Source organism: Mesoplodon mirus (genome assembly GCF_964341445.2).
Source record: "Mesoplodon mirus genome assembly, chromosome: 5".
Taxonomy (NCBI): Eukaryota; Metazoa; Chordata; class Mammalia; order Artiodactyla; family Ziphiidae; genus Mesoplodon; species Mesoplodon mirus.
In genome coordinates, this window is record NC_138980.1 from 172462143 (window position 1) to 172475255 (window position 13113).

General features: G+C 46.4%; 1 protein-coding gene across 3 annotated transcripts in view; it reads right to left on the minus strand.

Annotated features, from left to right (window-relative positions):
• TRIO (trio Rho guanine nucleotide exchange factor) overlaps nt 1-13113 on the minus strand; it is a gene marked incomplete at its 5' end in the record, with an annotated part of 386080 nt that overhangs the window by 180909 nt on the left and 192058 nt on the right. For all 3 annotated transcript variants that reach the window (XM_082621961.1, XM_082621962.1, XM_082621960.1), the window contains one exon: nt 10787-11017. In XM_082621961.1, the coding sequence (XP_082478087.1) occupies nt 10787-11017 (231 nt within the window). The remainder of the gene's footprint in view (nt 1-10786; nt 11018-13113) is intronic.

Genomic DNA, 13113 nt, shown 5'->3' on the forward strand with positions numbered 1-13113 from the left:
CAGACACAGGCTCCTACCCCTCATTATATTGTGTTACTTTATGAAATGTAAATACTATATGAAAACCTTTAAAATATTTCTAACATTAGAGTTCCAGCGCTAAGATTTACTGTTTGTAAAAACTAGACCAGACCTCTGACATAAAACCACCAGGAGCACGTTAAGCTTATCTATTTTTACTGGGAACTTTGGATGCAAACGGTATTCAGGGAAAGCATCTGTCAATTTTAGCTACTGTTTTAAAGAGACAAGCCCTAGTGAATCAGTGTTTTCTGTCACAATAACGAGAGTTCCCTCTAAGTCAGGGGTCATCCACCCTGTTAAGACTCAGGCCGCACAGCAGGAGGTGAGCGACCGGCAAGCGGGCAAAGCTTCACCTGCTGCCCCCATCGCTGGCATCACCGCCTGACCACCTCCACCCACTCCAGCCTGTGGAAAAAGACTGTCTTCCACGAAACCGGTCCCTGGTACCAAAAAGGTTGGGGACTGCTGCTCTAATTCACATTTTAAGCACACAAAAATGAAACAACTCTCCCGATTCTATATTCAGTTTTAAAAACTACGGTTACATGAAACAAATGAAAAACAATGGTAATTCTAAAATATTCTGAATTTGTTCTTTTTAATATGAAATCAGATTTTCTAGTGGCAAAATATGAATTTCCTCCCAGCCCTACCCTAGATTCCCTATAAAACCAAAACCAACCCAGTTTCACTTACTTTAGTTACTTCCTTGTTCAACAGGCTGGCTGTTATTTAAATCATCCAGATACCAAGCTAGAAATGGACATACTATGTTTCTAGTTCTGCTTTTAAATAAGTGCTCCTGACAGAAGCATTTAGGTAAGAGCTTTCTTGATGATCAAATCAATGCTGTTTTAGTGATTATAACAAAGGATGACCGAACAACTAAGCCACATCATTTGAAATTTGCTAAACTCAAGTGGGGGACCAAACAGGAGGCCTGATCTTCGATAGCGTAACTTTTATTAAAGGCCAGTGTTTCAGCCACTGCCGCAAGGAGAACGGACGTCCAGTATCACGCTGTTAATGACACTTAATCACGAAGTTAAAAATCAGAAGTGAGGGAACCCATACACCCTGCCATCTTAGCCTGCCTGACGCTTTCTTCCCTAACGCTCACAGCGTACTTTCCTCCTGAAGCCAGCCTCCCAGGCATGCTCGGCCCTTTCCCATCAGCTGCTCAGAGAAGAACACGAAGCTGTGAGCTGGGAATAGCCGGGCTCGGGACCGCTGGGGGCTGGGAGTCAGCGCCCTCTCTCCCTTGCGGCCTCCGTTTCCCCTCATCCACTCCTAAGGTGAATGCAAACAGTGAGTGAGAAAGTAAACTGTGAAGAAATTTTAAAAGTCTCCTTCAGTAGCTATTTTCCTTTGCAGTGATGGGCAACTGCAGCTTCCATGAAAGTCCCTTCCCGGAGCCTGAGAAGCTCCACTTAAACATTCCTTCTTAAGTAAGATGTCAGTTTGACTCTTTGATTAGCTCAGAGTGAAGCATCCTCCCCAGGTCAAGAGCAGTGAAGCAGTTAAAAACCCACGGGGCTTCCTGCAGTTTTGGCCAAGACCCTCGACTTTTTTGAGTCTGGGGTTTTTTAACCTGGAAAATGAGGGGCTTGGCCTGACGCGATCACAAGGGCCTCTGGCTCTATATTCTGTAAAGTGCGTGGCATAACATTTACAGTGAAATGAAACAGACACAAAATTCCACACACATCTGTGGGCTCTTGGGGACTGAGTGAAGAAAGAGTTCTAGGTCCGGCGTTCACCGCTGCCTGACAGTAACGACTATCTCCACCCACACATTTCTTTACTTCTCTCCAGTGGAGCCAAGAACTCTCCGTTTCTTCAATCACTGTATTTCAAAATTAGAATTAAGTTTGTTCTAAAAATATAATCACTCTTTTTTTAAAATTTATTTTATTTATTTGTTTTTGGCTGCGTTGGGTCTTCGTTGCTGTGCACGGGCTTTCTCTAGTTGCGGCGAGTGGTGGCTTCTCTTGTTGCGGAGCATGGGCTCTAGGCGCGCGGGCTTCAGGAGTTGTGGCTCACGGGCTTAGCTGCTCCGCGGCATGTGAGAATCTTCCCAGACCAGGGCTCAAACCCTGTCCCCTGCATTGGCAGGGGGATTCTTAACCACTGTGCCACCAGGGAAGCCCCTATTCTTTTTTTTAACTTTTTATTTTATATTGGACCATAGTTGATTAACGATGTTGTGACAGTTTCAGGTGTACAGCAAAGTGATTCAGTTATACATATACATGTCTCTATTCTTTTTCAAATTCTTTTCCCATTTAGGTTGGAACATAATATTGAGCAGAGTTCTCTATGCTATATAGCAGGTCCTTGTTGGTTATCCATTTTAAATGTAGTAGTGTGTACGTGTCAATCCCAGAGTCCCTATCTCCTCCCCCACTGCCATAACCAGAAGTTCCTTCTCTAAGTCTGTGAGTCTGTTTCTGTTTTGTAAGTAAGTTCATTTGTATCATTTCTTTTCAGATTCCACATAGCAATAAGCATATAGATATTCCTTCTCTGTCTAACTTCCTTCACTCAGTATGATAATCTGTAGGTACATCCATGTTACTGCAAATGACATTATTTCATACTTTTTTTTTTTTTTTTTTTTTGGCAGTACGCGGGCCTCTCACTGTTGTGGCCTCTCCCGTTGCGGAGCACAGGCTCCGGATGCGCAGGCTCAGCGGCCATGGCTCACGGGCCCAGCCGCTCCACGGCATGTGGGATCCTCCCGGACCAGGGTACGAACCCGTGTCCGCTGTATCGGCAGGCGGACTCTCAACCACTGCGTCACCAGGGAAGCCCTATTTCATTCTTTTTAATGGCTCGGTAATATTCCATTATATTATGTACCACATCTTCTAAATACTCATAATACTGAAATTTTTAAAAAATGGTTTCTAGAACATTTCAAAGTACATTAAGCCTAATGCTCACTTGGAAAAAGATGCTATTTAAAACACCTCAGTCAGGTTACACACAGTAAACATATGATACAGAACACCAAATGCCCCGCACTGCAGTAGCTACTTCTGCTTAACTCCCATGAGAGCACAGGAAAGGCCAGGAGCACGTGCTCCACACGCACTTTCTTGTGTGGAAGGGAGCCTGGGCGAAATCAGGGAAGAAGGGCTCAGAAAGAGGCTGGCAGGCTTCTAAACTATTACATCATCCGTCCATCCATCCATCTGTCCGTCTGTCCATCCATCCATCCATCCATCCGTCCATCCATCCACCCGTCCATCCATCCATCCATCCATCTTCTAAAAAAATTTAAATCACTTCTCCTGGTATTACTGTAGTTTTAATTACATAAGTACATTAAATTTCTTAAGGAAAACAAAGAACCTTAGGATGGGAGGGAGGGAGGGAGGAAAGGAGGTAAGTAGATTACTATTCACATAGTCTCACCCTGGATACTCCCATCACACCCCAACCAAACCATCACTCTACCAACACGGTCTAATAGCTTTAGCAATTTTCTAAACTTTTAAAAATTATTTTTCTCATTCTTAATTTGGAAATAAGTATAAAATAGTCCAAAGTTGTCCAAGAAAAATCTTAATATGTCTAGATGTTATCTAAGAAACGCGTCCGGATGTTATGTATACCTTAAGCCTAGTTACTGAACTACAGAAATATACATACACACATGCATGCATGCAGTCTTCCCTGTCAGCTAATCCCTGGGCACTTTCCTCTTAGGGGACCCCGGCAATTCGGCTGACACTCAACAACGGGGAGACCAAGCTGCCTGGGGCTTGTTCTTGGTCCGTCCGTTCCTGGTCATCCTGACCCCTGTGTGAATGTGTCCTCGACTTCCCGTCCCACTGGCTCACAGCGCCAGCTCCCGCGCCCTGCATTCCTGTATTGCATCCACTGTGGGGAAGAGATTCGTCCCTTTTCCCACTCTTTTAACCCCACCATTGAACTGTGGGCCCCTTGCAAGCTGCGGTTACTAAGATTACTCTGACAGTCAAGTCTCTTCTCTGTTGCTATGACAAAAGGTAATGAAAGGGCTTCCCTGGTGGCGCAGTGGTTGAGAGTCCGCCTGCCGATGCAGGGGATGCAGGTTCGTGCCCCGGTCTGAGAGGATCCCACATGCTGCGGAGCGGCTGGGCCCGTGAGCCATGGCCACTGAGCCTGCGCATCCGGAGCCTGTGCTCCGCAACGGGAGAGGCCACAGCAGTGAGAGGCCCGCCTTACCAGAAAAAAAAAAAAAAAAAAGGCAATGAAAGCTGGCTCCAGATCCACCAGAAAGATCAGCAGTTAGCCTCTATCTGCTCCCTAATCAAACACTCGCCCTCCAGTACTCGCTAATTCTAACTGAGAAACTCTCAGAAAAGATGGCCATTTTCTAACCATTCTTATATGTAAACAGAAGAGAGTATTAAATCATCACAGAGGGAGGGCTGTAGAATGACACCGATGAGAAAACCCTATCCTTCTGACTTAAATTAATGAGCAAAGGACAAATGAGGTTCCGGAACCTTCCCTTAAGAGCTAGGTCCAGTGTAGGTGGAACCTCTGGGTCAGGCATCGCTGAGGGATGACTTTTACTGGCAAATGGCTAGCAGCCTAGGACCCAAGGCAGAACTGGGAAATAGCTTCTCCGTGGACCTGAAACCCATTTCTTTACGTTCAAGTGGCCAAAATCTTTAATATTTTAAAGATCTCACACACTGGCGAAATTCCCAGGCAATGAAATTACCCCTTCCTTCCTCAGCCACCCCTAACTCCCCAACCTTAATCAAAGCTCCTGGTCCCTTCACGAAGATCTCCCAGTTAGATGACTTGATTCCAATATAGGGCCAACCCTCCCCCATTCCAGAATAAACAAAGAGACTAACTCCAAATAATCTTTAATTAGCAACATTGGGGAATTCCTTAAATTTCTTCATCTAGTCGTTTATTCATTCATTCATTCAGCAACTACTGAGCATCTACTATCCCAGACACTTGGGAAACACCAGAGAGTAAAACACAGACCACTGCCCCATGGACCTTAAGTTCTGCACCCCAGGACTCCCCGACGTGCACGCTGGTCCATGGTGGGGCCCGAGCCTGTCTCCTGGCCTGGAATCTTGCTCTCACGCCGCACTTGTCACCCTGCAACCAGAGCAATCTTTCCAACACGAGTGCACCCTGTCATCCGCTGCCGCAGCATCAAGTCAAAACACACGGTCTACGGGTTTGAACTCAATGTGGTGAAACGGGGAAAACACTAACCCCTCCACCACAGGCTGGCCGAGAGCACTAAGACAGGAAGGAAACATTCACGGCGCTCAGGTTCGCCACGTCCCCTCAATGTGTCCCAAAGCTCACAGAAATAACTCCCAAACCTTCATTGCGGGGGTCGTCCTTCCAGACCTGCACCAGCTCAGGCTCCACGCTCCCAACTGTCCACTCTGGGCACCTGCTGCTCCGGACAGGCCCCGCCCTTTGTGTCTCCACCATCCCCGCAAGCCCTGTTGCACAATCCTCAACCTCCTGACTTTCCAGCCACCCGTCAAAGACCAGAGGAAACCTGCATCTCTCAGGAAGGCTTTCCTGGCACCCTGGCAGTCGTGACTTCCACCTCTGTTACAGGAGTCTTCAACTTCCTCATAAGCTGCAGCCTTGAAGTTTGAGGATACGGACGAGGCTCCCTGGAACCCCCAAATCTGCACAAGTCATTACAGCACAGACATGTTCCCTTAGATGGCATGTGCAAGGCAGGCAGACAACACTGATGAGGGCGGCTAGCTTTATTCACCCCCTCACGTGGGCAGCGCCTCAAGAGGCATGACTCAAACTCACGCCTGGGCAAAATCACACCTCACAACAAGCAAAGACACACATGCCAACTCTGAGCATGTTACGGGCTAATTTATGAGGCTATTAAAGCATCCACTCTCACTAGGCTGTAATTCCTTGAGAAAAGGAAGGTTGAGCTAGTCAACATATTTACCTCTGTACCTCTCAGAATACCACACATTCAATTTTAGATATTTTGAAAAAAAGAATGAAGTGTGGACGAGAAGAATCTAGGGTGGACTAGATTTGCCTGACCATTTTTTCAGAATATTAGCTAATGGCCCAACACCAACCCGGAAGGAGTTTTTCCAAGAGATAAGTCTGCGAGGGTGAAGGGCTATGGGGGCAGCCAGAGGCTTTTGTAGGAGAAGCTCTCCTTGTCTGAGGGGCTTCTCTGGGGGGAGTCAGCCTGCTTCAGGAAAGCAGATTTCCGGGGCCCATTCATCTCACACAACATGTTGGAGCAGCTAAATCCCACCAGCCCAAGAGGCAGGCAGACTGCACCAGTGAGCAGGAGAAGGGGTTTGATGGATCCTGCTGTGGACTGCTTCCAAAACTGTCACCTCATCTGAACGAGTGCAGCAGTGATCAATTATGCTGTTAGAGAAAACTAAAGCATACCCTAAACTGGAAAACACCGCTTGGCAGTAAGACAACTCTTCATTCACTAATTCAACCAAACATCCACTGGGGGTTGCTCTAACAGTAAACAAAAGGCAATGGGGGGCTTCCCTGGTGGTGCAGTGGCTGAGAGTCCACCTTCCGATGCAGGGGGCGCGGGTTCGTGCTCCGGTCCGGGAAGATCCCACATGCCGCAGAGCGGCTGGGCCCGTGAGCCATGGCCGCTGAGCCTGCGCGTCTGGAGCCTGTGCTCCGCAATGGGACAGGCCATAGCGGTGAGAGGCCCGCGTACCACACACACAAAAAAAAAGGCAATGGGAATAGGTATATTATTTGACCACCAAGAAATATGACAAATGGTATTAATTTTATTTTTAAGCTAATGATGACCAAGGTTAAGGCTGTCCAGTAGGCAGGACATGTGTTTGGGCAAGTCTTCAGCAAGTCTTCCTACCACCCGTGCCCCCCAACCTTTGATTTGGACCTGTGCTCAGTGCTCTGTGATGGTAGCTTCACACCCCTTACCCCACAGCGCCTGACTCCTATCCAAAACACTGTCCATCCAGAAATTACGAAATTGCCTTTGCTTGTTATGAAAAAAACATCACTAACCACTAAACCAAAATTATGCGTTTTAAAAATGAAATCCCCCATGCCATCCCCCCCAGCCCTCCCTGCCTCAAGGGCACGCGCTATTAACGGTCTCACGTCTTTTCTTTCAAGTATTTTTCCACAGACAAGCATATACTCTTCCTGGAAGGCTGTCTTCACAAGAATGTCATCGTCCTTACCTCTTTTGTGGGAAGCTGCTTTTCTTTTTCCTCAGTATTTACAGATGTCTTTTCAGGACCCAAAGCAACCAAAAAACACTTGTGGTATCTCTAATTGGCTTATGATGTTGCCCTGGAGTTTGATTGTTTTTGTCTTGACAAATTTATCTTCTGCTGACAACATCTTCCTAAAGTACTATTTTCTTTTCCTCACTTATCCTCAGCTTACCTTTCCTCCATTATGCTCAAGATGGCAAAATTTTTCCCTGTGTGTGATTAATTTCTTGAGTTTCAGAAACACATTTTCAGTCCTGCCATCCTAAGGACTCCTCCTAAGCAAAGTGTTTGCTTTGCTTATTAATCTTATCAATTTCGCTCCTGGCTTCACAAGCTCACAGAGCAATTTTCCGTTTGCATAATGAGTCCAAACCATTCCCGATCATTTAGTCGACAAAATGTTTCCCTTAAACAGCAATTATTATTTCTTCAGAATGCTAATAGGGCCATGGACTGCAAAACACTCTCTCCTGCCGACATCCAATATTAAAGCGACTCTGTTCTGGCTCTTGAGAAAAAAAATTAACAGCTTAAAGAACTGGCCTCGTAATTATCAAAATTACCTTTCTATCTACAAAAATTAATGTTTGCGGTTTTCAAATTCAAGCACAGTTAACTACCTGGCACCAAACTAGATGATTTTCTCATCAGCTTGTTTCCAAAGGCTTCCTCTTCTGACGTGACAGCCCAGTGGCTTATTCTTATGTGACTGGGTGCCCCAAGGAGCCATGAGAGCTAGGGGGAGAAAAGAAAGGGGGGGCCCAGCCGCTGCTCCAGACACAAGTCCAGAAAGTGTGCTGGCCCGTGGACACGTAATGAACAGCTGATCCAAGGGATACGGAGGCAGGGGGGGAAATCCTTTAATAATCACGTTTAAGCTATTAACATTCCACACTTTGTGACAGTTTTTGGACAATTAAGAAAAACTAATATTGGTGCTTTCAACCTCACAATTTCAGTTCTCACAGTAACTTCTAGACCTTGACTCCTCCATCTTCTTTCCCTGGCAATTACCTTCTTCAACAAAAACAACATCGTAAAGACGCATGCACGGTATCAAAATGATTATTCCTATGGCGCTTTGTACGTGCAACCTTCAGAGAACTCAAAACCATCAGTAAAATCAAAGTATACTATGCGAAAGTTAAAAATTATAGAGCAATTAAAAGGATCTGGAACTCACCAGATCCCATTACTAGAAGAATGATGACCAGTGCATATGGAGGACCTACGTGTCGTCAGGACACGGCACGACTTCCACGCCTCCGTCCATCGGCAGACAACGCCCTCTGCGGCAGGTGAGACTCGGCAGAGCGCAGTCTGAGCCTCTCCCTGTCTAAGCAATGCTCCCGGACTCGGGACACCCAGGGAGGGGACATAGGCTCTGTTCCCGACCCATCACTGTGGCTTCAGGCCAACTCCCCTAGAGGCCACGGGCTTCCCTGCACCCCCAGAATTCCTCATCCAGACTGACACCTCATCCATGCCCTTGCTTTCTCCTCTGTTTTAGGGCAAAGACACAACTTTTATCTTATTTATTACTAAAGCTATATCATATTTCATAAGCTCCCACAGCGTTAATCCTCAAAACCCTGGTAGCAGGACAATCTTCCGTATTTCATAACAAGGAAATAAATGGTATTGGGACTGGGCTTCCTCTTATTTTTGTAACAGCAATAAAGATGTCAACTGCTTAGAAATGAATGACTGTAAAAGCCCGTTTTTCATTAATCAGACGACTATTTATTAAGCACCCTGTACCCCTCGAACTGCGCTATCCACTATCCACCACTATTCACTATCCACTATTTATTAAGCGCCCCCCGTGCCCCTCGGACTGCACTATACACTATCAACCACTATTCACTATCCACTATTTATTAAGGCCCCCGTGCCCCTCGAACTGCACTATCCACTATCCACCACTATCCACTATCCATCACTATTCACTATCCACCACTATTCACCACTGTCCACTATCCACCACTATTCACTATCCACCACTATTCACTATCCACTATTTATTAAGCACCCCTGTGCCCCTCGGACTGCACTATCCACTATCCACCACTATTCACTATCCACTATTTATTAAGCACCCCCGTGCCCCTCGGTCTGCACTATCCACTATCGACCACTACCCACTATCCACCACTATTCACTATCCACCACTATTCACTATCCACCACTATCCACTCTCCACCACTATTCACTATCTAACACTATCCACCACTATTCACTATCCACCACTATCCACTATCCACCACTATTCACTATCCACCACTATCCACTATCCACCACTACCCACTATCCACCACTATTCACTATCCACTATTTACTAAGCACCCCCGTGCCCCTCAGTCTGCACTATCCACTATCCACCACTATTCACTATCCACCACTATCCACTATCCACCACTATTCACTATCCACCACTATCCACTATCCACCACTATCCACTCTCCACCACTATTCACTATCCACCACTAGCCACTATCCACCACTAGCCACTATCCACCACTATTCACTATCCACCACTAGCCACTATCTACCACTATTCACTATCCACCACTGTCCACTCTCCACCACTATTCACTACCCACCACTATCCACTATCCACCACTATCCACCACAATTCACTATCCACCACTATCCACTATCCACCACTATCCACTCTCCACCACTATTCACTATCCCCCATTATCCACTATCCACCACTATCCACTATCCACCACTATTCACTATCCACTATTTATTAAGCCCTCCTGTGCCCCTCGGACTGCACTATCCACTATCCACCACTATTCACTATCCACCACTATTCACTATCCACTATTTATTAAGCCCCCCCATGCCCCTCGGACTGCGCTATCCACTATCCACCACTATTCACTATCCACTATTTATTAAGCACCCCCATGCCCCTCGGACTGCACTATCCACTATCCACCACTATCCACTATCCACCACGATTCACTATCCACTATTTATTAAGCCTCCTCGTGCCCCTCGGACTGCACTATCCACTATCCACCACTATTCACTATCCACTCTTTATTAAGCTCCCCCTGTGCCCCTCGGACTGCACTATCCACCAAGCGGGGAGAGAAGTATGATTAGCCCATCATTAAATAACTGGAGAGCAGACAAACCTTAAACTGTACCAGCACTCGGTATGAGCACCAGAGGCATTATTCTCACACATAAACATAACTAAGGACGGCCTGTGTCAAGAATAGAACAGAAGGGCCCCGGGTTAGGCGCTGCATCATCTCCTGTGTTCCAGGACTATGAGCTCGTGGCAGACAGCAGCCTGAACACACGTTCTCGAAGCGCCGCTTTCACTCATGGCAAGAAAGGAGATGTGCATGCGTGTCTGTGTGTGTCTCTCTCTCCCACCTGGCCAGCTTGCTTTCATCAGCACAGACGGCCCCCTGTGACGACACGCCCACCTATGCTCTCGCTCGGCACAAGTCGCCCCGCGCGGACAGGGGCTCCGTGAGACCCACCTGCTGGACGTCCTGCTGGAAAACGCACAGCTGCAGCCTCTGGTGGAGCCGGACCTTGCGGTGCTGCCAGATGTTCTCCAGCTGCCGCTGGTGATGCAGCACCTCGTGGATGACGTCGAGAACGTGGTGCACGGCCTTGGAGTAGTTGGCGGAGGCCGTGAGGGAATCGGAGCTGCCGGGAGTCAGGGGCCGCTGGAGCTTGTCGAGGAGTGACTTCCCGTCCTGGCTCACCTGCCGGCAGGACAGACGAGCGATCATGAACCAGCAAGTATTCCAGACCCGAGGCTCCGCCCAGGCCACGCTGCAGAACCCGTCCTCCAGCGCGTGTGCGCACACTCGCACACACACAGACATAAACCGCAGTTTCTTTCAAAGGCATGTTATATGAAGAACAAAATAAAATTGAAAACAAATCCATCAGTTATTCAGTTACATCACAAAACCAAATATGGTAAAACACGGACTTAAAAGAACATTCATCATCACGGAACACTGTAGTAGATGCTAGTCCTAATAAATAAACATGGTATTTTGCCTTAAATGACATATGGGCTGACATAAAATTTCATTGCTGCGATATCTGCAAATTAAAATTTTAAAGTAATACTTTTCTTGAGTTATGTTAGCGAGAATGCAACAATCACAATGGAGCAAAATTTTTAATGCTGAATCTGAAACCTCACTTAAGAAGAAATCAATAATCTAGCACCAGGCAAAGAATACGTACTTTCACTTTCTGACACAGTTGGATAGCAATTTTACCTCACAAAATAAAAAAGAAAATTAAAAAGTGCCATTTTATTTGGTTCATTAACTTAGAAGAAGCAATTTTAATTAAAATGCCATCATTTCTTAAAGGAGATTTCAGTGCTGTATCACAGCAGTTAACTATCAAAGTACAATTAAATGAAAGCAATCAGACTAACCAAAAACAGTAAGAAAAGGTGAGGGCAGAATACGGAAAGAAAAGCATTATGCATTTTTTACATTTAAACGTATGAACGATTATGCCAGATGTGGGAGAAACTATATGATCAGACTGGACGAGAAGAAGGATGTGATGCACATAACGTGGCTGGGCTGTGTGTGGGGCTCAGGGCGTTCCCTAAGCCAGTCCTCATAGCCAGGATCCTGCTCAGATCCTCCCGAATCTGAAAGCCTCCTTGGGTTTCTACGGAAAGGAGGAGCGAAACAGAGCCTTGTTTCTTAAAATATAAATTTATTAATTTATTTATTTTTGGCTGCGTTGGGTCTTCGTTGCTGCGCACGGGCTTTCTCCAGTTGCGGTGAGCGGGGACTACTCTTCATTGCGGTGCGCAGGCTTCTCATTGCAGTGGCTTCTACTGCCGTGGAGCACGGGCTCTAGGCGTGTGGGCTTCAGTAGTTGCGGCATGCGGGCTCAGTATTTGTGGCTTGCGGGCTCTAGAGCTCAGGCTCAGTAGTTGTGGTGCAAGGGCTTAGCTGCTCCGCGGCATGTGGGATCTTCCCAGACCAGGGCTCGAACCCGTGTCCCCTGCATTGGCAGGCGGATTCTTAACCACTGTGCCCCCAGGGAAGTCCCGAAAGGGAGGCTTGTTAACAGACGCAGACAGGGTTCAGGGGCAAACCCTTAGGACAGAGGAGAGGGGGGCACTGGGTGACTGGGACAGGCCAAAGGAAGCCTTTAGCAACCAAAAACTGGTGGCAAATGAGAGGCATGTGGAATTTTCTAATCTCTTCCTTTAATCCTCTTACAACTTTAAATCTTGCTGGAATGCAACGTTTGTTTCCTAATACCTGATTCGGAGACCTTTGTTTGAAGTGCTGACTATTCCTTATGAAGGTTGGCTACCAGCCTTTGTAGATTAAAATTCATCTAATACATCAAGTTAGAAAAACTGAAGCAGAAACAAACCAAGCTGACATAACCAAAGAGAACAGGGGGAAAAAAGGAACCAACTGAACCGCAGCAGTTGTGTCAGGCATGTGTACAAACAAAAACAGAGGAAATTCAAGTCTTCCAAAGCAGGGAGTTGCCCCCAGGAGTCACTGAAACTTGCGTGGGCACTTTTGATACAATGATTTGGGGGAGGGGAGGCACAGTGACTGACTTGGGGGAAGGGATTTATTGTGACAGATTCACAGAGGCAGGATATTACCTCAAAATCATCCCACTTTTTGTAATAATCTGAGTTAGGCTCTATTTGACATATAAACAAGGAGGTTTTTTTTGTTTTTCTTTTTCTTTTTTCACCTACTCCAATATACACTGATTTTTCCAGGAATGCAGTTAACCATGTTAATCAAAGGAAGGCAGTGCTTGGTCTTCTTTGAAACTTTACAAGAGC